Genomic DNA, 23,413 nt, shown 5'->3' on the forward strand with positions numbered 1-23,413 from the left:
TGTATAGGTGGAGATGCCCACCTGTGCCCACCACCAGGTGGGCATGACAATGCCGACTGGCACAGCTGGTCACCCCGCAACTGATCAGTTCACGCGCCGGGACCAAATTTTCAGGAAAAACACTTTATATAGTGAGATATGAACGTAAAAGCAACAGCAGTGAAAACAGTCAAAATGAGCTTTAGGGTCCAAAGGGTTAAAAACCTCCACCTCTTGCCATCAATTCTTGCCTGCTACCATGAATAACTGTTGATGTCAGCGCATTTATATTTATTCACTAGTGGTACGCGTACCACACTTTGAGAATGACTGGTCTAACCCATGTTATCCAGTTCAGGGTTGTAGAGGATTGGCGTTGGCCCCAGCTCATCACGGATGAAAACACAGGGCAAAAGAGATTCTTTTCCCAAAGCAAAGGTCTAAAACTATGTGACATCTTACTATTGGGAGACACCAAATGTGGGAACCAAAAAATGATGGAACAACTTTCAGGATATTCAAATATCTTGAACTCAACCTGTGAATTTTTGATTCTTAAACTCTCACCTGAGTCCAGTCATGTCTATCTTGGCTTCATTTGCCATTGTGGAAAGTGAAAACAATAAACATAAAATAATATATATATAGACATTAAGTTAACTTGAGTATTGAGGATTTCCTGGTCAAATAACAAGACTAGTGGAGCGAGGGACACAGACCTAAACAACGTAACTGTTGTAAGCATATAGGACGGAAAAGATTTCTATATTACAGTACAAAATAACAGCTGTTGCTACGTTTGGATGCTTTTTAGTGGAGCAATTCTGCAATATATTGGTCCTGCCAATTGTGTAATATAGAGCAAAATTAATGTGACTATATTTTAGTCTAGAATATTGTTGGTATGAAATATATTTTTGGAATAACATGTTAGGGAAGTGAAGTAGTTTTTTATCTTTTACTTTTTAAAAAGATTACAGTAATGGGATCGAAAACCAAATGGAGAGTGAGATTTCTATTTTTATCCACATTTGATGCTTCACCGGATTGTTAGTGAGACTTTGCAGCCAGTTTTTTGGGGGGGAATCTGAGGAGAAAACCTAAACACAGAAATTAAGACAGATGAAGCGTATATATGAAAAATCTACATTTAATATTTCCCAGGTGATACGGACGCCAGTAACAAACCAAACACTGGTGAGTTTACATAGCAGCAGAAGCAGGATTAGGATGAAGTCGGCAAACGAGGGTGTGAGAAGACAAGACAACACATGGTAAACTTTTCCCCCACCTGAAGCCTTTCATTGAGACCAACACCAGAAAACTCACTGGTCTGATCATTTAACCTGAAACAACAACACCATCTGATCAATCAAAGTGTGTAATATCAGAGAGGGGTGCGGAGATGAGATGCCTTTTATAGTTCTTCACAACAACAACAAACTGGCAGCTGGCTTGCCGATGAGGAGTTACATTCGGGGAGAACAATAGATGCGGTTCAGATTATCTTCGTGAACGATGGCTGCGACTTTTGAAAGGGTCATCCTGCAACAAGACACAGTAACGATTATTAAAACATCAGTCAGGAATAATAAAATAATAAACGGTTGGCATATGCATTTTTCTTCCTCCGTCAAGACAATATACGTGCACATATGACAAATTATTGGAATTGGAGGTAGATTAGCTTGCTGTCTGATGTCAACTTGTTTGTTGTTTTCTGTCTTATTGTTTTCTATCTTTCTAACCTCCGAAAGCTTCTAGTGATGAGCCTGGTTCAACAGAGGTTTCTTCCTTTAAGATGGGTTTGCCCCTTTCCACTGCTGTTGATGCCTCCTCATGTGAAAGTTGTGTTTTTACCTCTAAAAGTGACTGGAGACCTCCAGAAATAGACTCAACATTCTTTAAAAGGCAGGTTGAATTATGTCAATCAAGTAAAAATGTATTTCTACAGTACATTTACACATTCAACTGTAGTATCTGTATTCCCAATGAAGTAAAGAAAGTAAGTAGTTCCATTGTTTCTGGGTGCGTGTCGGTGAGAGCAGGCGTATACTAAAGACATATACAAGATGGTTTTTCTACAAACTGTTTTTACCTCCTCGTCATCACTGTCATCGAACGCGACTCCCCGAGACGACTGGCTCTGGCTCTGAGAGCTCGGCTTTGAGAAGGACGAAGACATTGATGCAGGCCTGTGGTGGACGAAAACAAGAAACACTTTTAAACAAGAGCAGAAGACAGTGTTGGTGGTTAGAAATCTACTTTTTGGGCTCCACAACGGTATCGTAAGTAGTTATCCCTGAAGACTTGATTGGGAGAGATACGTAATATAAGACGTGTTACCGTCACCAGCAACTAAATGAACATTTAATAGATAAAGGGAAAGAAAATCCTCACGTATGATACAACCGCAGACTCGCAAATGGAAATGCATGAAGTGGGGCTTTTGAACATGCTTTGTGCCCAGGAGGTCAGAAGGGAAAGAGAAGAAAATAAACTAGCTGATCCTCTTGTTTGTTCATCTCCAACGTTTATACAGTGAGAATAAAGGCTGGTGTGTTCGCACAGGAGAAAGTGAAGTGAACGTGTTCCACTGTGAAGAACATTATAATTCTTTTAACAAGACCTGGAAAGTTTAAACTTACAAAGAAAAGTAGTCATATCTGTATTAGGAGGATGTAAGAATGACTGCTCGGTACATGAGTCAAATGATAAAACCGTTTTTCGCCCGGTCAAACAGGAGAAGGCGAATGAGGATGAGGATTGGAGTTAACGTGTTTCCTCTCGGTTGGCCAGTTTGAACTATAATAGGTTTCACATTTTAACATGAAATGGACAATACACACATAATCACATGTTTGTTATTCAGTTTTCACAGCTTTGCTCGGTGATTCCGTACAGAAATATTGGCATCCTACATACAGAAATATCTTATAAATGAAGTTTTCATTGAAACGCTGACTGTTTTGTCAGTTTTTTTTCCTGTGCTCATACTGTAGTTTGACTTCCGTGACTTGTACCACAAATTGTGTTTTGTGTACTTTCAGAATTGTATTATTGCTTAAAGGTAAGTGAAAGATGAAAAACACATATTTTGTGGTCACTGACACAGTCTGCACATTTTACTATATAAGTTTACTCTATTAAAACCTGCACACCTTGGAGCGGGACGGGTCGCTGTCTTCACGGGGAAATCCTCGTCCGAGTCGTCTATGATCACCTGAAGGCAAAATCAACACAAGTTAAGACTTTCCTATTCTGATCAAAAACATAAGATGGTTGAGCATCATTTTACGTACCTCATCTGTGTACGACGTTTTAGCAGTTTTCCGAGAAGATTTCTGGGACGGAGCTTGAAATGCTGAAACATTTTTTTTTTTTATTACTTTTCAGTACAGCAGCAATAGTAAAACTTTCCAATTTCAAAACGCGACACCATTATTTGCCTCTCCATATTTGTACAAACATAATACCCTGCATGATGCTCCTGCTTTGAGATGCTGACGACTTCTGGGCTCGGCCACGGCCGGCCGGCTTCGGTTCAGCGGCGGCTGCACCTAAATGGGCGAAACAACAAGGGAATTAAATCCATTATTTTACTTTACAGTTAACTAGCTCGTACTTGGGGACTGCAGCGTCAGTCGATGATCATTTTTTTCACATCTGATAAAAGACCAGATTGTGGATTTATAACAGGAACGTCTGAGGCGAGCTGCTCAGCATGTTTTCGTTCAGCAGTCATCAGTGGACTGCTGATGCCTTTTTATTAGCCGTCTTTTTAGCTTTGGTTTTAAATATATGACACACCGTACTTTTAAGAGGGGTTGCAATGCGGAAAGTAGTCATTTTTGTTATTGTGTGCAAATAAGAACACTGCTGATAATCTAGCAGAAAAGAAAATGATATGGAAATTGTTTTAAATAGATTGTCCTTCTGAGTTGTGGGTACAAACAGATGGGCACGGAAAAGAAACACACAAGAAGATGAAGAATCGGTAAACTCCAAACAGATTTGCACCACTGTGGATTCAAAGACTGCTAAGCGCTGCAACACCTTTCCACAAGACTTCCAATCCCAACTCTCACCTCTCCCCCTCCCTCGAGCTCCCCGCCCCCTGCTTCCTCGCCCTCTTCCTCGTGTAGGAGCGGGAGGTGAAAATGAGTCTTCATCAGAATTCATGTCAACGTCGAGTAGATCCTCCGATATATCTGGATCCATGCGGTCGTCGCCACGCTCAATGCGGTGAGCTTTTGCTCTCTCGAATGCCTCGATTGAGAGAAAAAACGATGATCTTGTTTAAATGAGCATCTAAACCCTTTAACATCGAGTAATCAGATTATTGTAAACATCAAATCTAAGGTGTTGACAACGCATTTTGGAATAAAATGAATGATGAATACGTTTCAGTACAATATTGGGTTTTATATAGAGTAAGTATGCATGTAGTGACATAAGACTCAAGTCCACTAAACGTAACACTCACCTCTCTGATTTCATTTTCTTCCTCAGTCGTGTCCTTCTTGGAATCTCTGAATAGCATAATCTGGGAGAAAAAAAAGTCTCATTGTGTCAACAACCATGAATAAAATCATTCGCTTCCAAAGCACGCCGTCGCTCTCACCTCTTTGTCGATCTCCTGCTCCGTGATTACGCCTCTGGCCTGAAGGTGGCGCTGCGTCTTCTCCAGCTGATAGGTGATCAACTCTTCGATGGCATCCTTCTCGTCTTTGTCCACAAACTCCTGGATGGCCTTTCCCATGCCCTGCTCGGTCAGGAGGGACAGCTGCACCTTCTGCAAACACGCTTCAGTTAAACACGGGGGGGGGGGGGGGGACGTGATATAATCCACTAGTACACCAGTGGGCCTTTTTATGTCTGACCAACCTGCTCAGCGGCCTCAAAGTACTGTTTCACCAGGTCCTCCACTCGCAGCCCCTCATTGGCAGCAGTTTTCACCAGCTTGCTGTAGTCCACATTGATCTCATCTGAACAGCACATTAACAAAAAAAGGCTCATTTTCACCATTTTTAAATACTGACAAACTTTTAGAAGTCGGACAGTTGTTGACTTGCAGGCTAATTGTTTTCTCTGATAATGTGAGTTTGACCTCTGGCCTATCGCCAGCAGACATGAAGAAATATTGAATTAATTACGTTAATTATGATCGGCAGCCAACATGAGGTGTTCCAAATAAAATACCATCAATGTACAAGCCTCCTCTATATGGAGTAATGGATTTATGAAGCTCTTTTTTCGACAAGTCAATTTTTTTGGGGCAACTTCCAAATTCTAACTAATGTTGGTCAAGTAAGTAATGACATTCACAGCATACAAGAATAAAACATGAAAGTAGTTGCATCTCATGAAGGTTTATTGGGGGAAAATCGGAATCATTTCCCATGATGGTGCAGGGACACCTTTCTATTGTACTTTGCAAAATTCCACTGACGTGTTTTGTCACCTTCTCGTTAGCAAATAAACTCTTGCCGCTTGTCCCTTATACGGTATATTAATGCATATTAACTGTACACATGAAACTAGTGCACGATAAGTTGTGTCCACTGTGAGACAAACTTCCGCAGAGTTGAGTAAGTCAGATAATAATTATGTAGACACGCAAATTACATATCATATTGTAGGATTGTACCACTCAACAGTGTACAAGATATGACAACAGAGATCCAGTGACACATATGTCCCATGAGATTGTAATGGTCTAAAATTATACATACATACATATATATATATATATATATGTATATACACATGTGATTTTGTCCCCTTTGAATAAATCTATGACAGATAAATGAAATATGTTAGTGTTAATTACCATTATAGTGGCAGTCTTGAAATATACTATATATTGTTCCGACGATGTTTTTCTTGATTTATTTTTAAATTATTATTACTGTTATTGATTTATTTATTTATTTGAGAGGAAAACTTTGTTGTTGATTTTCTTTTTTTTCTTCCCTTATTTGTTTTCGTACCTTATTCGAAATAAGCATTTCAATCAATCAATCAATCAATCAATCAATCAATCAATCAATCAATCAATCAATCAATCAATCAATCAATCACTCAATCAATCAATCAATTGTTCTGTTTGACCAATAAGGATGACAGTATACAGGCTGTGTGTTTATCCTGTTTCAAACCTTGGATGTCTTCTTTTTGTTCACGGTGTCTCAGAAAGTGAACAATGTCCTTTGGGTTGGCCACACGGTCCACAAATTTCTGACTGAAGCGCGAGGTATTGAACGTCTCGAAACCTCCACTGTAGTCCACCTGAAGGAGTGGGTGAAGTGGATACCACTTAAAATCAAGTGTGGGTCAATATGTCGATATGTACACACCCTGTTCATGTGTCCATCTCACCCTAAGGCGAATTAGAGGCTTCTCTGGAGTCATTGGACATCCGAGTCTTTCTCTTTCAGCTTCTTCCAGCATCTCTAAGACCTAAAGAACAGAAAGAAACTAAGTGAGACCGCGATAAGAGGGGAAATATTACCAGCCGATATTACACCATCTGTATGTATTTATATATGATGCCGACTATAAACTTACCTTTGCGTAGCACAAGTCCTCCACCTTTTTGTTGACCTGAGGTGTTTCAGGTGTGAAGCGGTCTTCGTAGTCAGCCAGCACCACATCTTGAATGAAGAACTGTCGCACGGTCTTCAGGGGGATCTTCTGCAAGTTCATCTTACGACCTTTGACCTTCAGCAACCCTATGTGTCTTCACACACAAACGCACCGTCAGGTTTGACCGCCGGCAATAAAACAAGAAAAGCGAGACTGTGAAAAGCAGTTTATGTGTGTGTATTTGTACTTCTTAGTAGCTTCTCCGGGAGATAGGGACGTGGCCACAGAGCTTCCGGGCTGTGTCACATAGAAGAGCTGCCGTTCATTTCTGGACGGTGCTATCAGGCACTCGTGCTCGTGACCCCAAACCACCAGGTCAAGGAAATCATCCAGGAACTGCTCGGGAATGTAATTTGTGGGACCGTGTTTACTCCTGAGAGCACAGGTAAAAAATATAAAAGAGAATTCGCAGTGAGGACTAAGCATAACAACAAACACAAGACAGAAAAAAAAGAAATTAAAAACGTGGAATGGTTTCCTGTTTTCATACAAGTCACAGCGCGATCAGCGACACAGTATAACATCAAACTGTGAACCAAAACAAAAGTAAATACAGGTGGTGTTTACTTTTGTTTTGTTTATTTTTTTAGTATTATTATTGTCAAATTAGGGGGAAAAAGTACAGTAAAGCCACTCAAAAAGGAGTGGTAGGCTGCTCTTTAAAAATAAAAGTAAAGAAAATCCAACATGAAGTATTGGGGCCATAATTATAACTGAGAAATTATGCTTGAAACTTTGATCTTCATACATTTATAAATAAGTTTAAAAAAGGACAGAGACAGAGACAGAGACAGAGACAGAGACACACACACACACACACACACACACACACACACACACACACACACACACACACACACACACACACACACACACACACACACACACACACACACACACACACCGGTTCTGGTGGATGGTGAAGAGGTTGAACCACCCGTCTTGGTCTTCTTTGGGGCGAAGCATCGTAACCTGGTTGTTGACAAACATCCTGTACAGGCGCTCATCTGGGATTGAACCTTCAAACACATAATGCGTAATGTACAAACATATCAATTCATTCAAATGTGTAATCAAATATATTGTATATTTTAAAACAAATGTTGTATAAAACAGTAAGACAGAATACTCCATTCATAGCAAAATCTGTTTTGTAATACTTGCTACTAGCTTTCCTCTGGTGGGAAGCTCTGAGGGTATTTCATTGGACACAAAATATAAACTCACCAAGACCGTATAAGGCCAGTTTGGTGCTGCCTTTCTGCAGTAGGATGGGACTGATCTCTATCCTGTCCACTAAGTGGGAGTGGCCAAAGTGATTCACAAGTCCAGAAGCACTTAGAAGATCCAGTGCACATAAACCTTCAGACTGGAAGATAAACGGAGAAATAGAAATGAACATGCTTTTTATCACAGAGGATTGTTGTGCCTGATACGGTAATTTCTCCTATATTTACTCACCCCAGTTGGGTCATCATGGTTGCCATGAATGCTGAACACAGGAATCGAGATGTTGAAGTTTTCATCCTGATAATTAACCCAGGGGAATCTACAACACATCGACAGGTCAAAATGTTTTACTACTTCAGCAATCTTACACTTCCAACGCGTGGGCACGGCGAGACGTGGGACAGAATTGATAACCTATGGATGGGCAGATGACCTGCTCTACCAACAGAGCCACAGTCGTCTCCACATCCGGACAAATACAGTACTGACAGGAGGAAATAAACAAACTAATAACTGACTGTGTCGTGTTGAAGTTGACAGTCTGATCGCTGAGGATGTTGAACTGTACAGGCAAGTCTCCCATGCAGTACTTTCTCATCATGGTGATGCAGCTGTGGAGGCATCGACGTGAAGGCTTGTTCTCATGGAACAAATCCCCTCCCAGAAGGACGAAATCCACCTGCAAAAGCAAACAGACGAGCATAAATCAGTGCCCAGGGTAATTAAAACGGATGATGCAGACAGAGTGCGTGAAATCTGGATTCAACACAAGCATGCACCTGATTTGTCTTGGCACATTCCAAGATTTCATTGAGCGTGTTGTACGAGTCACTGCCACGGATTGCATCTTTCTCAAGGTAACCAAGATGAACGTCTGTGGCGATAAGGATCTTGAACGTATCCTCATCGCCTCTAGGAAAACAGCACACAACACAATTTGATAAAGCAGATACAATCCGATTCAATTCTATTCTGAACCTGTCTATACTTGTACAATGTTGGTAATTCAGGTACAAATGACCTGCATAGAAACATGGATATTATATGGAGCTGTGTCACATACTGTGTATAACGCAGGAAAATGTTATATGCAGAAACAATGTTGTCCATGCTCCTAATCGATGCTTACAATCAGAAAAAAAACTATCACAAAAATCAAAAGCATCTTAACATGTCAAACACAAATGTAATTCAAAAAGCACTGTCCAGAATCACATAAAAAACATTGGCTGGTTGATTGTTATATGACTGCAACAGGTATTTCAACAAACTCACAAGGCGCTCTCGGAAGACATGATGATCTGTGAGATGAGACGTGTTTGCACCCGTCAGACGTACAGCAACTGATTTTCCGCCTGCAGAAAATACACACACGTATAAAATAATGAATATGTCATTTTCACTGTCCAAGATCTAAATGTCCAACACAAATATTGCAAGAATTTAAATTCATAAAGCGTACACATGCAAAGATGAGACGTATAACTAGCAACTTGAAAAAGTCATTAAAGTTGATGATATAGTGTTCACCCGTTGGAACTAATAAAAAGACAATAGTTTAGTTTCCTTTCGAAAAAGCTTGGGTAAAAAGAAGATGCTCTGGCTTACAAATCTCATCGATCCATGAGTAACTGATAAGCCAACAAATACACTATAACAGATGTTTGGAGTGTGATACTTTGGCAATTCATGAAAAAACTTATCTCATCTTGAAAGTGATGACAGCAACACATGTAAAGAAGAGGTCCTGGGTTTATTGAGAATACTCTATATGCATACTAACGACCAAGTCCAGGTTTGTACTGAAAGAGTTGGAGATTATTTTATGGAAACATTGTCAGTTAACGTCAATCAGAGCCGATGCTAAAAAAATCTTGAGCGGCATTAAGTTCCTTTTGATACAGACAACTACGGGGTGGACAGTCCTGGGTTTATTGTGGTGGTATTTGAAGTTAAAACTATTCAACAGAGACTATGTGGATAATGTCTAAAACAATAAAGGCAGTAATTTAGCGATGCGTGTAGCGTTATTGGCATTGTTGATAAACCTTATGGTAGCAGCTATGGATAAAAGTAACGTGTAACTGAATGGTACTTTAATGCGAGGATATATTAAGTTAGCTTTCAGTCAAGCGAAGAACGAAGTGCGTCGCATTAACGCTACAAAAGAACTGGAGTTTATCTACGAGCTCAGTGTAAGTTGTGATGATTAAATACACATGGACGATGTTAAAACACAGTTTGGTGTGTACGCTAGAAGCTAAACCATGCGGATTCAGGAGTCTTGGCACCCACCTCCTCAGAAGTCCTTCCAGCATGTCATAAACATCCCGGCATCGCTTGCAAACGCTCCCCCGGGTGGCTCACGGTTATTGTAGTTCTTTTGTGGTGACTCGCGCTTCCAAACAGCCGTCGCCGCGGCAAGCTTGACTACATTTCCGGTGAAGTAGTTTTGTGCGTTTGTTTTACTCACAGAGCGGTACCGACATTGCCGAAACCACGAACACACGCGTAAAACCTATACGGCCGCGCGTTAGCGGCCCACGCTGGTGAGTATACCATTCAACCCTTTACAGAAACGCTGGACTGTATCTTGTTGTGTTGACAGCATGTATAAGAAGACTGCTTTAGAAACGGTGCTCTCCTACCAAGTAGTCTGTAAAGGTTAAAAAAGCGGGTCCGCAGGTGTGGATTTCAAACCAACGTCGGTTTATTTACACACCAAGGGCGAGAGAGAGAGCAAACTGACAGCTTTTCCATGGAGACGCTGTCAAAAACACTCGCAGCTGATGGTGTTTCGCGGGAGAAGGTAGCTGTCACTACGTTTCTGCTTATTTTCTTTTTGAAAGCAGGTTTATAAGATGCTCAGCTCTTTTATGCTGATTAGAGTTGCCTTGCACGGAGACTTTCTGTTTCCACAACTCGATCCAGCCCTGAAAGCGGAAGATTCACCCGAAAGATGCATTTGATAAACCCATCACTTGAAATATGCATTCTTTCTTTCTCTTCCTGTAATTTATGGGCAGATTTTCCACAACAACGTCCTTATTGGTGCAGATGCTGCTAAACTGATAATATAATGTGAAGGTTGTTTAACAGTTATGTTTGTGTTTCTTCAGGAGTCCTGCCCTCCTCATCCAGCAGCCGGCCTGTCCCTGCCTTCTTACAAAGACTATCCTGCTCACCGTCCCTTTATAAACCCACTGATGCATCACACCCCCCAGACACACACGCCGCCCTCATATCGCCCATCATCACCCAGTAAAGCCTTTCCCGAGACCAACAGTGCAGGTAGCTTCACTTTGCTTATCTGTGGTTTCCCTTCACAAAGTTTCCATTCACGTATTGTACTGTTTCGGAGCTCCATGGTGACTTGTGTAACGTGATACAGCACGACATGAACGCCTCAGCTGCACCATCATCTACCCATTCCTCCACACCAGTGGCTTTCTAAGCTTTCAAGGGGGATGGAGTGGGCCTTCCCTGGTGGGGACAGATTTTCAAGTCGCGATCTAAAAAAATGCTATTATTTTCTCCTGACCACAAATGTGAATTAAAATGTAAGGAAGACAAATGATTACATCCTTCTACACTTTAAAGCCACTGCATCATTGTCTTTAACGTCCCAGCAATCTTGACGTTTTAACACAAAGTACATTAAATGTCTTTAAGAAGGCGGATGTCATCCAGTCCAGAGGTCTGCAACCTCGATGACCAAAAGAGACATTTTCGTCACTTTCCACTAAATCAAACATAATTGGAGCCGCAAAACATGTTTTATCTCTATAATGAGGCTAACATAGCTTGTAAAATGTCACATCTATATATTTATCTATATATTCAAATATATGCCCAAATACTACAAAACATATTGACATTTTAGCAGTCTTAACTATTTTGACTGCGTTTTAAGCAGTTTTGCATGTTTCTTCCTCCAATTTTAGAAAATTTTTCTTTTAGAAATCCTGGTCATTTCAGTTTTTTGAGCTCTTTCAGAATTATTTCTATTTTTTATGCTTTTAGTTATGTTTCCTATTTCAGTTAGTGTGTCTTTTTTTATATTGTTTTTTTAAATTTAGAGATAAGAGTCCTTTTGAAAATGGCTCTGATGTGCAAATTTAAACAAAGATTCAAAGCTTCAGGGAGCCACGACATAGGGGCTAAAGGGCCACATATTGCAGACTCACATAGAGAGAGTGTGTGTGTGTGTGTGTGTGTGTGTGTGTGTGTGTGTGTGTGTGTGTGTGTGTGTGTGTGTGTGTGTGTGTGTGTGTGTGTGTGTGTGTGTGTGTGTGTGTGTGTGTGTGTGTGTGTGTGCGCGCCCCCCCATAGCCATCCTGTCTGCTTTGAGGAACCTCCAGGAGAAGATCAGGAGGTTGGAGCTGGAAAACAGAGAAGCAGAGCTCAGTCTTCATGCTCTGGGGAGAGAAGCATCGCACGGTGTGCTGCAGAGTGAACAACTCCCTCAGAGAGACTTTAATAATCAAACCGATGCAGAAAGAGAGAAGACAGACAAGGCCCACTGCAACCAAGGTGGGTATAGTTTATGGATCGTTAAGTTGCACAACATTTCTTTGCCGCTCATGTTATTCAGTTTCTTTTTGCAGTGTTGATCACCCACCTCGCGGCCGCAGAGTCTCGCTGTTCAAAGTTGGAGCGACAGTTGGATCACATGAGGAGGATGTTGCATAGTGCCAGGACGGAGAGGACCAGTCTGCTCAAACAGCAGGTGGCACCCTAAGATATACACCCGGCAACTGAAATTAAAATGTCTGAAGTGAGAACGGGTAGATCTGTATTTGAATTTCTTCACTACACTCTCAGGTGTCCTTGGAAAAGGAAAAATCAGCCTATCGCCAGTCCAACACAGCGTCTGAGCGCGCTCAGTTGGAAAAACTGGAGCGACTCGAGCAGGAGTATCGAAGGCTGACGCGCACCCAGATTAATGCTGAGGTACAACAACACCGTTTGTGACAGAAAGTTTAACTTTAAACATCAACAAAATTAAACATCTGCTCATGAGCTTCTTGCTTCTTTTTCTCTTCTCACTGTCACACAGCTGAAAAACCTTTGCATATAAAAGCTTGACGCACAATTAGCTTCCATACTGTGTGTTTTTATGCAAATAAAACATTAATTTGCAAAAATCTCTACTATCTGATTTAATCGATAGTAGATCTCAGCCTCAAGATGTATTAGGATCTTGTGGGAGGAACATATTGGATATTTTTATTAATGGCTGGTTGGATTCATAGGAAAGAAAACTAATTTCTAGTCTTCTACCAATAGTTTATTTTTTAAAAAAATTATAATATCTGATATTTCTTTATACGTAGCTTGCAACAATGAGAACAGTTTTACTTATGGTTTTGCAATGAACTTATTTTATAGTTTATAGATCCAGTGACTAATCCCAGGGGGACATCAGCATTGCTTTTGGAAAAGAATATTTCTCTGTTATGACATTATCCATATGTATCATCCAAGATCACCATCACATCAGTATTTAATAATACCACAGTAAAAGTTAAAAAAAAGATATTGTGTTTTAATCTCCCAGATGAAGATCAATGAGTTGGAGGTGAAGCTACAGGAGGAGGAGCACCAGAGAAAACTCATGCAGGCCAAAGCCAAGCAGGTCACTTTTTCAGGATCTTCTTCAGTTTTTCTCCGCATACAGACGACACTGTGTTCCGTCTGAATGCAAACTTTTTTTTACATGTGCTCATTATTGTGCGCCCCTCAGCTGCAGACAGGCTTGGAGACCAACAGGATCCTGTTACAGTCGGTGTCTCCACAACTGTCCATCAGACAGAACCGAGACAGGAAGTCCAGGTCAAAGGTAACGTAACTGTAGAGTTCTTAAATTGGTGTTCAGGTGATCATTTCAAACTGTGTGGTTCTTGAAATTAATATTTCATGCCTTTTTTTAAAAATTAATTCATCCTAATCCTAAAAATTACAACAGTATTTTGAGACATTACGATATGTCTTAAAATCAGATTTTATTTTCAACCCATTGTTTTAACCTGAGCCATAAAGATCACAGTTTAAATGTAAAAATTAAAAAATCATCTATTTTCTCAGAGTGTCGAGATAATTGGCAAAGCAAGTAGCCTTTCAGTGATATTCTACTTTTCCTTTCGAAGCATCTATATAGTGAGGTCGATCTTTCCCTTTTGAGATGAATTCTTAAAGTTGTGAGTTTAAAATGTGTGTAATAAAGTTAAAAAGTTAAGAATATTGTTAAAATCACAAGAATAACGATTCTTGATTCTCCAGTGTTTGATTTCTAAATACTGACAATAAATCATGAAATGAATAAAAGCAACCAGATGTACAGGTAAATAAATCCTTTATCAGTAAAACTATTCATTAATCCTTTTTTTATTTCCGTGTAGGGAATATATGAATTATGTTGATAGTTTACATTATAACCTAATTAATTCGCTCAGATTTTCTTTTTTCCAACAGTTTTGCATGTGCTTTTTCTTTTTCTTCTATCCAGAAACCTTCCCCAGGGCAGCTGTCCTGCACACAGCCACACTACAGACTGAGTCTCAGAGACGTACCGTTTGTCGCTGGAACGGTACTTTGAGAACAAAACAATTACAACTTTAGAATGAATATATTATGTCTTGCTCCTTTATTGGCTTGATTTCCTATGCATTGGCTCAACTGCTCTTTCTACTACCATTTTTTGTTTGTTTGTTTGTTTGTTGTTTTCAGTCAGTTGGCTGCAGCCACTCGGTCCGAGCCAACGTCCAGTCGGTGCTGTCTCTCCTGAAGCAGCACCAGCCGCACCTCTGCAACAGCCGCGTCCTCTCCCCTAGCCCAGACCGCTCGGGGGTGAACAGCCACGGTCACTCGGAGAGCTCCTCCTCCTCTTCCTCCAGCTGTGAGGAAGACTTGTTAGAGCTGCTGCAGGCGCTGCAGGAAGAGCTGCGACTCATGAGCCTGTGAGTGGAGGAGTGCACGTTTTTATGTTAGATTTATTTTTTTAATTATATAAAGTGCAATATGTCGTCACAGAGACGCACCTATCATACAGGTATTACTCACTTTTTGGATAACTTTTTTTTTTACAATGAATTATAGCCCAAACACGCCGGTAACACAGATGAAACTCACAACAAAGGTCAAAGGGTGTTTACAAAATCAATTCAAATTTATCACAAAAAAGTGTAACATTAATGGTCTTTTTGAGTAATAGTTTATTATAAATTTTGCACTGTAAGTCTATGACACAGGTAAAACCCTCAAGCATGGAGTTTAAATTAAACAGGCGTTATCAAGAGGTTATTGAAAACATAAATTTTGTTTTGTGGGGTTTTCAGTGCAATTTTGCAAATAATGTACATAAATGCACAAAGAGTAGTCACATCTGGAGGGGAGGGGGTCTCAGGATGTTTACAAAATAATATCATTTTAAAAGTCATTAGATTTTTCAGTTTCTTCTTCATTCATAAACAAAAATGTTTCAGGCATTTTTTACATTTCAATTACCACAATTCAATTACATACATATATACACAGCATTGGTCGCCTCACCTTTTCTGTGTGTGTGTGTGTGTGCGCGTGTGTGCATGTGTGCGTGCGTGCGTGCTGCAGGGAGCAGGATGAGCTGGTGAGGCAGGTGGAGATCAGCGTGTCGACACAGGAAAGAAAAGCTCTTCAGCGGGAGCAGGAGAAGCTGCTGCTGAAGATGGAGAGGAAAGGAGAGCAGATCAGTAAACTCTACAAACACAAGGCTCAGGTACATCTTCACGCAGGAACAATCACATTCACGCTCAGATTTATCAGCCACATCTCTTACTTGTTTTTCTGGCTATGTCCTTTGCTTTTTCTGACCACTCGTTTCAGATAAAGAAGCTGAGAAAGGAAGCTAATTCCAGGCTCGGCAAAGTTAAAGAAGTCAGAGGGATGGGCGCCTCAGCGGCCACTAGAGGTCACTCTGCTGGAGCGGTCAAAGTTCGACCAGGAGAGAGAAGCAGGAAAAATCTGAAGCTGCTGAGGGACATGAGGGCTCTGCAGACCTCATTACAGACCTGACACCCACCATCACAACAACACACACATATTAGTTATCCTTGTTGGTGCTACTTTCCTCCCGGTGGCCATCATTTGACCGTCAAAACAACCACGGTTGAAAAACACTCAGTAAGCAGACTATTAAATAAGGGGCCTGTTTCAGCAGATTATGTGACTCTTGATTCTGTTTTTGTTTTTATCAGTAAAACTCTGCTGTCTTTACAGTCAACCCTGTCACACCAACACGCCAGGGTCCACCTCAGTTCTTCATCCTGGTGACCAATAAAAAGGAGTTCAGGGTATTTGAAGATAGATACTTGAAAACAGTTAAAGATGCAGTATATAAAATGTAGTTAAAGGCACCGCTGTACGTTGCGCGGCAGTATTGAATCTGTGGAGCTCCAAAATTGCCTTCAGTCAACGAGTTGAAATTGTTTGGGTTTGTTTCGTTGAATCTCACCAAGAACTGCAGCCTTTCTTGTGTTTACTATTTAATTTTCTATTTCTTTTATTGGACCAACTTTTTTTTTTTTTTTTTAATTCAACAAGGACATACTGTACCTTTTTAAAGTGATTGTGTTTCTATTCAAAAGCATCACAAACATTTTGTTTCATCAGAGCCTTTAAAAAAGCCATGTTTTTTTAAATCGGTGTATTTTTTTATTTATTTTTTTTAATTTCAAGAACTTCAACATGTAAATCATGGTATTAATACATAGTTGGGTCACTGTTATGTTGATTTCGTCAATTTACAAACTCCTTTTAAACATCCAACTAAGGACGATGTACGAGATATTATTAGTGTAGTCGTTACACTAATAATTCAGTCCACAGCTTACAGGTACACCGCACCACGTCTATTACCTACAATAAACAGTGTGTTTACAACCTTAAAATCCTTGAAGTGTTTCTTATGATTGTACCTAAGAAAATGTATATATTTAAATTATAATTTACGACAACAAGGTGTGGATGAATTCTGTTATTTTTTTTGCTGGTGAGTGCATTTCTTTGAAAAATAAAATTATTATATTTACATATCAATGCAAAATGAGCCTCGATTTAATTTATTGATGTCATTTTCATTATTGAACATAACTGTTGTGTAGCTGTTTATATTTGGATCTCTGATATATACATACTGCATATATGGGATATTTATTGTTAGTAAAATTAATAATAATACATGAAATAGTTATATTTAAATGAGTCTTTTTAATCTTGAGCACATTGAATGTCTTTTAAGACAATTTGAAGTCATTAGATTACCTCCCCAGAATTGGGAGGGATACTGAAATCCACTGGTTCCCCGATTAAGTATTCATGCTCTGGATTATGTCTTATTTCAAATAACAATGATTTAATTGGGAAAAAACAAAGACGCTAACTGCACATCAATAACTTACTGATTTCCTCTCAGAAATGACAATTCTACAGAGAAATTAATCTCCCTTGTTATGAATTTCATCCTCCTGAGTGCAGAATATTTCTTTGTTGATTCTAGTGGAGGTTCACACTCGAGAGCCTCTCTCCAGAGGAGGATGTGAGGTCCACTGGTTGGTTCAAGCTCTGTGCAGCTCCTGTGAGAGGAGGAGCTCCAGAGTCCTCCATCACCCAGCCTCTGTACAGCTGCACAGCTTCACAACCCACTTCCAGCCGAGCACCACCGTGGTGGGATGTGATGAAGTTGGACGCCGGACAGCCTGTTTTGGATTTATCAGAAATATGGTACGATGAATTGACAGATATTTTCCTTTGTTTGAGCCTGTTTGGGCACTATCAGATTTAATCACAGGCTCCTCCTGTTTGTTTGTTTGTTTGTTTGTTTGTTTGTTTGTTTGTTTGTTTGTTTTTTTCCCACAGTATGGATTTATTAACACCTGCTTGAAGTCACTGGTGGTTGAAAAGTTTGGTGAAGAGACATGGCTCAAACTCAGGTAAACCACTAAATATGATCTTTTTTTTTCCAAAGCAACCACACACTTAAATGACATCGCCGATTCACATGTTATCTCTATTAATCATCTGATTCCATGCCTTTCTGTGTTCTTGTAATTTTCAGATTATATACATGTTTCTTTACATTATCCAGGAGAGAAAAATATTGGTTGCGAGTTATTGTGTGCAACTGTTCTAATCTATGACTGAAAAAAACTGTATCCTGAACATGACTTACTGAAAGCATTAGGAATATATTTGAAAGCTTTTACTAGCCGAGTACCGTTTATTCAATTTTTTTGTTATAAGCACTGACTGCAAGAAAAAAAATGCTTTGCCAGGCAAAGCAGGCAACACATACCAGCATCCCTCTCGATGTTTAGCAGAACACCTTGAACATGTATTAATGGATTGTTATTAATGTGCAATTATTACTTGAGAAAGCAGAAGATATTCAGAAGTTACCAGAAATGGTCGCTAAAGCCCAATAAAGGGTTCAGTACAAATTACACCATGTCATCTAGATTTCCATTTTGTAAATTATCCGTTGCATCTGAGAAGCCCCACAATTTGAATCAAAATCTTCACATCCGCTTTGCCTTTTTATCTCAACACATAAAATTCCCGCTTTAAATGTACAGTTTTATCGACTGTATTGTTTTCCTGAAGAAAGAACGTTTTGAATAGCAATCATTTATCTAGGTGAATTAACTCAAACTGAAATTGATCAAATGCGGCTTAATTGTAACTCATTTGAAAAAAATATATTTGTACTCTCATGACTCTTTAATCGCGACTCTACTCACCAAATTCTCCGTCATGACATCTGACACAGGAGAGAAGCTGGAGTCCAGGACACTTTCATGACACATCAAGTATATGAAGATGAAATCACCATGCGGCTGGTGTCCGCAGCATGCAGGCTTTTAGGTAACAAATGATGCCTTTTTATTGCAACAGATATTTCATATCAGACATAACGGTGTTTTTGTTTCCCTGTAGGGATTGCACCAGAGGCTGTTCTGAAGCAGTTTGGAGAGTACTTCTTTGAGTTCTGCAAACGCTCTGGTTATGATCATATGCTGCGAACTTTAGGGGGAAACCTTTTTGAGTTCACTGAGAATTTAGATGCCCTTCACAGCTACCTCTCCCTCTCCTATAAGGTACCTGCTCTCATATCTCTATTGCTGTTGTTTTGGTCCTATTTGTGACGTAATTTGATTTTTTTTAAAAATTCATTCGGTTGAATTTTGCAGGAGATGAATGCACCATCATTCCGAGTGGAAAGAAATCCTGATGGCTCCCTGCTTCTCCATTATTATTCAGACCGCAAAGGCCTCTGCCACATTGTTCCTGGTTAGTAAAAATAAATGAATATAACTCTTTCAATTCATGTTAGCCATAACTATTGTCCTGACACCATTCTTCCAATTTACATTTCTATTAATGATCATGAAACTGATCTGTGCAACATTTACCTTTGCAGGTATTATCAGCGCTGTTGTCAAAGATTTTTTCAGCAGTGAGATAACAATGGAGATAGTCAACCAGCTGGAGGAGCTGGAGAGGACCGGGAAGAAGGAGCATGTGGTTTTCCTAGTCAAACAACAACCGGCTGCAGATCGCTCCAGTGTGGTCAAAAGTGCAACAGCAATAAAACAACAGTGCTCTCTCAGGGACCAATCAGTGCAGCCTGCCACTAAGACACACGCCACCATGATTTCAATCAAAGAGGTTTGTTTAATTATCATACAAGCAATATTATTGTGAGGAATTGTATATTTTAGATTTCTTCAAGCATAACAAGACAAAATAGCATTATTTTGGCCATATATGTATGAATGGCATTATAGGCAGGGAAGCTCTACCAGTAAAAATTATGAACTTGATTAAAATACTATAAATGTTCAACGCTTCACTTTGTGTCCTCAGTCCTCCCATCCTCAGGGCTGTGGTTTCTCAGTGCACAGGAGTCGTTGGGAGACAATCAGGAGTTTGGTTCAACTCGGAAAAGGTATGGGCTTAAAAAAAGACATAAATTATGGTGTGATTGGCTGCAAACAGGAGTTAAATCCCAGCAGCTGTGTACACACTTAAAACTGTGTCTCGCCATACAGGCAAGCTGCTGCGAGGCTTTGAGCCAGTGTATCCTGCAACTCTCAACGTTGACATGAAGACTTTCTGCCACGTTTTTCCTTTCCATATAGTCTTTGATGAGCAGGTGAGATGTCTAAATAAAACCTAAGTGAAAGCCAGAGATTGTGAATAATCCTATTATTAAATTCTTTTGATGAAGAGACCCCATATTTGGATCATTTTAAATGCACTGGAGCGATCTTGTGTTGTGTCTGGCAGCTCTTGGTTCGCCAAGCTGGAGTCAACCTCCAGAGGATCGTCCCGGGGCTCCAGACAATGAACATCCATCTGGACCAGTACTTCAGCATTGTGCACCCTGAGGTCACATTCACCATCTCCAGCATCAGGAAGTTCATCAACAGTCACTTTGTCCTGCAGACACGCCAGGACATGATGCCTGAGGCCTGGAAGGACCGGCCTGTTTTGCAGCTCAGAGGTATACTCCTTTTAGTGTTTAGTTTAGTCATTTCTGATATACAACTTGTATCAAGGCGTCTTGTCCTCTTCCTGTGCAATGCATGCCCAGGTCAGATGATCTGGATGGCGTCTATGGAGTGTATGCTCTACCAGGCCTCTCCTCTGCTGAGAAGCCTTCAGGAGCTGGAGGAGAGGGAGATGCACATTTCTGACATCGCACAGCACGACGTCACTCGAGACTTGATCCTGCTAAACCATCAGCGGCTGGCTGAAATGGAGCTGTCCAATCAGCTGGAGAGAAAGAAGGAAGAGCTCCGCTTGCTCTCTCAGCACCTGGAGGAGGAGAAGAAAAAGACAGAGACCCTGCTGTATGCCATGCTGCCTAAACATGTAGCCAATGAGCTGAAAGATGGAAAATCAGTGGAAGCAGGTCGGTGAAATGTACATGTTGTTAGAAGTGATGAATCAGGCAGTTTGCGCTCATGTGATTTGACTTCTGATTATCATCTGGTATGCGTGTCTGCATCCCACAGGAGAATTTAAAGAGTGCACCATACTATTCAGTGATGTGGTGACCTTCACTAATATCTGCGCAGTGTGTGAACCCATTCAAATCGTCCACATGCTTAACGCCATGTACCTGCGCTTTGACCGACTCACAACCGTACACAATGTCTACAAGGTATTAACTCCCTTATACCCTTGTTTTATGTCCATGATTGTAAAACACATACAACAATTCAACATTGATATTTTTTGACGTGATATTTTCTATTTTCCAGGTGGAGACCATAGGAGATGCTTATATGGTGGTAGGCGGAGTTCCCATACCGGTTGCCAGCCACGCTGAGAGGGTGGCAAACTTTGCTTTGGGCATGACTTTAGCTTCCCGGGAGGTTATCAACCCTGTGACTGGAGAATCCATTCAGGTACAAGAATGACATTGCGACATGGATCAATTCTATTCTTGTGTAGAAAGCTCTGTTTGTTCTGATTCCATTCCATACATTATGTTATTGTTACAATACTAAATGTATTTAAATGCAACAAATTGTCCTTTACGGTCTGTTTTTCTTGACATTACTAATCAGTCACTCACTTGCCCAGTTCAATAGAGATGCAATAAAAACTAATTTTATGACAAGAATAGTTCCAAAGTCCAGAGCATGGGCTGGAGACCAAATGAGGGAAGGTATCCATGGGATCGGGCAAACAACAGACAACAGTACATATGGAACAGGGTGGGGTGAAATCAACTGACATGAATCTGGCAAAACAAGAAGTTCACTCGGATGAGACAAACTGACAGCAGGAAATAAAACACGGCACCTGATTAGAGCGGGAGCATCCAATCAGAGAGGAAGCAGCTTGTAATCAGCGTGATAAACACAGACTGGGTGAAGAAAAAAAGTTTTGTGTCTTTCTTTCTAGATCCGTGTGGGTCTCCACAGTGGTCCTGTACTGGCCGGTGTGGTTGGGGAGAAGATGCCTCGCTACTGTCTGTTTGGAGACACTGTTAACACTGCCTCCCGCATGGAGAGTCATGGCCTCCCCAACAAGATCCACTTGAGCCCATCTGTCTACGAGTGAGGACATTTGAATTCAAAATCATCAAAATGACCCAACTGGATCTCTCAAACTTTATTTGTGTTGCACTTTTCATAAGTAACTGCATCACAACACGCTCATCCTGGGATCTCAAACGTACAAAAACCCAAAACACACGAATAGTAATGCATCTGCACATACAGACGTATACAGTCATACACCCACAACATGCACAAACACACGCTCAACAAAAATGCCGTCTTAACCTGATGTGTATTTGAGAAAAAGTTGAAGTAGTACATGAAAAAATGTGAAAACATAAAGCAGATAATAAGATACATAAATGAAGGAAATAAAAAAAAATCTGATGTCTGAGTGCAGGCGAGGAAGTTACTTACATAAGTAAATATAATGCACAATACATAAAAATGAACCAGAGTAAAATGATCATGCCTGATTATTGCATTTGTTGCACATCTTTATTCACATTTTTAGGATCCTGAAGAATACATGCTTTGTGATACAGAAGCGGGGAGAGATTGAGGTTAAGGGAAAAGGTTTGATGTCCACTTACTTTCTTGAAAAGAACGTTGGTGTCAGCGATGACCAGATTCTGGGCCTGAGTGACTCACATGGACAGGAGGAAAGCCAGACGAGCAAGGAGAAAGGTACAATGGGACACTGTCTTCAGTTTCTTCATTGAAGGGTTATGTGTCTTTTAAATCACACCCTCAGCGTGTCTTTTTTTTTTCCAATTTGTAGCTCAGACATGGGTACCCATAGTTGGAGGCTACTTCACCATTCTCCCTTCTGTTGCAGCTCGCCAGGAGCAGAGTAAAGATGAGATGCTGCTGATCCCTCTGAAATATGAGGATGACCTTCCTTCATCACAAATGCCTGATGCGCAGATTTGCCCATCTCCCAAGCCTTATGACTCAGAGAGTTATGGAAGCATGTGCACAGAGGAACAATCAGAGGACCAGCTGGAATTAACAAAGGAATTTGATCAACTGGAGCAGACAAATGTGGTGAGATTAGGCAGTGACGTGTACACAGGGGAGCAACGCTTGATCACTGCATCTGTGGAAAGCAACAATCTCGCCCAAACCAAGATCTGTGTGGTCCTCTGAGCTGGTAAATACTTAAATCAATGGCTGACTGACTATGAATGATTAATCAGGAGTGTATTTAACACTTGACTTATCTGCTGAATACTGGCTGCTGTGTAAATAGTCATTGTTAGACATTAAATTGCAGCATTTTCACTGTATTTCACACATAAACTTTTACAATCAGGTTGATATTGTATGCTTTGCTTGTATCTTATGTGTCTGACAAATGAAATGACTGGAATATTTCCTCTAAATGATCTCTATTGTATATACATTATATAGTCTATTTGGCCACTCTACTTTTTTTTCAAACCGTATTCACCACAACAAGCCATTGTGTGTTGCACCTTTAAACATGGCGAGCAGTGGCGCTG

General features: G+C 40.4%; 3 protein-coding genes across 3 annotated transcripts; 2 read left to right on the plus strand and 1 right to left on the minus strand.

Annotated features, from left to right (window-relative positions):
• Positions 1-1,112: 1,112 nt before the first annotated feature.
• mre11a (MRE11 homolog A, double strand break repair nuclease) lies at positions 1,113-10,217 on the minus strand. The gene is made up of 20 exons (XM_080458959.1): positions 10,153-10,217; positions 9,133-9,212; positions 8,637-8,769; positions 8,376-8,536; positions 8,089-8,176; positions 7,855-7,996; positions 7,532-7,646; positions 6,815-7,000; positions 6,550-6,721; positions 6,361-6,441; positions 6,141-6,270; positions 4,867-4,967; positions 4,604-4,774; positions 4,466-4,525; positions 4,068-4,248; positions 3,456-3,539; positions 3,282-3,343; positions 3,141-3,202; positions 2,078-2,174; positions 1,113-1,524 (listed from the first exon to the last, which is right to left on the minus strand). The coding sequence occupies exons 2-20, from the start codon at positions 9,150-9,152 to the stop codon at positions 1,483-1,485; spliced, it is 2,088 nt and encodes a 695-aa protein (XP_080315085.1). The 5' UTR covers positions 9,153-9,212; positions 10,153-10,217; the 3' UTR covers positions 1,113-1,482.
• Positions 10,218-10,405: 188 nt separating this feature from the next.
• Positions 10,406-16,780, plus strand: cep57 (centrosomal protein 57). The gene is made up of 11 exons (XM_080460181.1): positions 10,406-10,666; positions 10,977-11,148; positions 12,190-12,390; positions 12,465-12,586; positions 12,682-12,810; positions 13,418-13,495; positions 13,604-13,699; positions 14,366-14,446; positions 14,587-14,816; positions 15,469-15,613; positions 15,721-16,780. The coding sequence occupies exons 1-11, from the start codon at positions 10,616-10,618 to the stop codon at positions 15,907-15,909; spliced, it is 1,494 nt and encodes a 497-aa protein (XP_080316307.1). The 5' UTR covers positions 10,406-10,615; the 3' UTR covers positions 15,910-16,780.
• Positions 16,781-16,860: 80 nt separating this feature from the next.
• On the plus strand, positions 16,861-23,057 carry LOC308107416 (guanylate cyclase soluble subunit beta-2-like; the record flags this gene model as incomplete). Its single annotated transcript, XM_080459737.1, has 16 exons — positions 16,861-16,885; positions 17,393-17,616; positions 17,752-17,825; positions 18,662-18,756; positions 18,829-18,989; positions 19,083-19,182; positions 19,313-19,560; positions 19,759-19,840; positions 19,944-20,047; positions 20,182-20,398; positions 20,489-20,809; positions 20,913-21,061; positions 21,162-21,308; positions 21,811-21,965; positions 22,423-22,595; positions 22,690-23,057. The coding sequence occupies 16 exons, from the start codon at positions 16,861-16,863 to the stop codon at positions 23,055-23,057; spliced, it is 2,643 nt and encodes an 880-aa protein (XP_080315863.1).
• Positions 23,058-23,413: the final 356 nt, after the last annotated feature.

The sequence above is a fragment of the Lipophrys pholis genome (assembly GCF_963383615.2).
Source record: "Lipophrys pholis genome assembly, chromosome: 3".
Lineage (NCBI taxonomy): Eukaryota > Metazoa > Chordata > Actinopteri > Blenniiformes > Blenniidae > Lipophrys > Lipophrys pholis.

Bases quoted from the DNA above. Each gene is read 5' to 3' on its own strand.
- mre11a (XM_080458959.1), bottom strand. From the start codon at position 9,152: ATGTCTTCCGAGAGCGCCTT. The intron at 7,001-7,531 runs GTGTGTGTGTGT...CTGTGCTCTCAG, and splicing joins TTCACCATCCACCAGAACCG to GAGTAAACACGGTCCCACAA. The intron at 6,271-6,360 runs GTGAGATGGACA...CCACTCCTTCAG, and splicing joins AGCCTCTAATTCGCCTTAGG to GTGGACTACAGTGGAGGTTT.
- cep57 (XM_080460181.1), top strand. From the start codon at position 10,616: ATGGAGACGCTGTCAAAAACACTCGCAGCTGATGGTGTTTCGCGGGAG. The intron at 12,391-12,464 runs GTGGGTATAGTT...TTCTTTTTGCAG, and splicing joins CAAGGCCCACTGCAACCAAG to TGTTGATCACCCACCTCGCG. The intron at 13,700-14,365 runs GTAACGTAACTG...TCTTCTATCCAG, and splicing joins ACAGGAAGTCCAGGTCAAAG to AAACCTTCCCCAGGGCAGCT.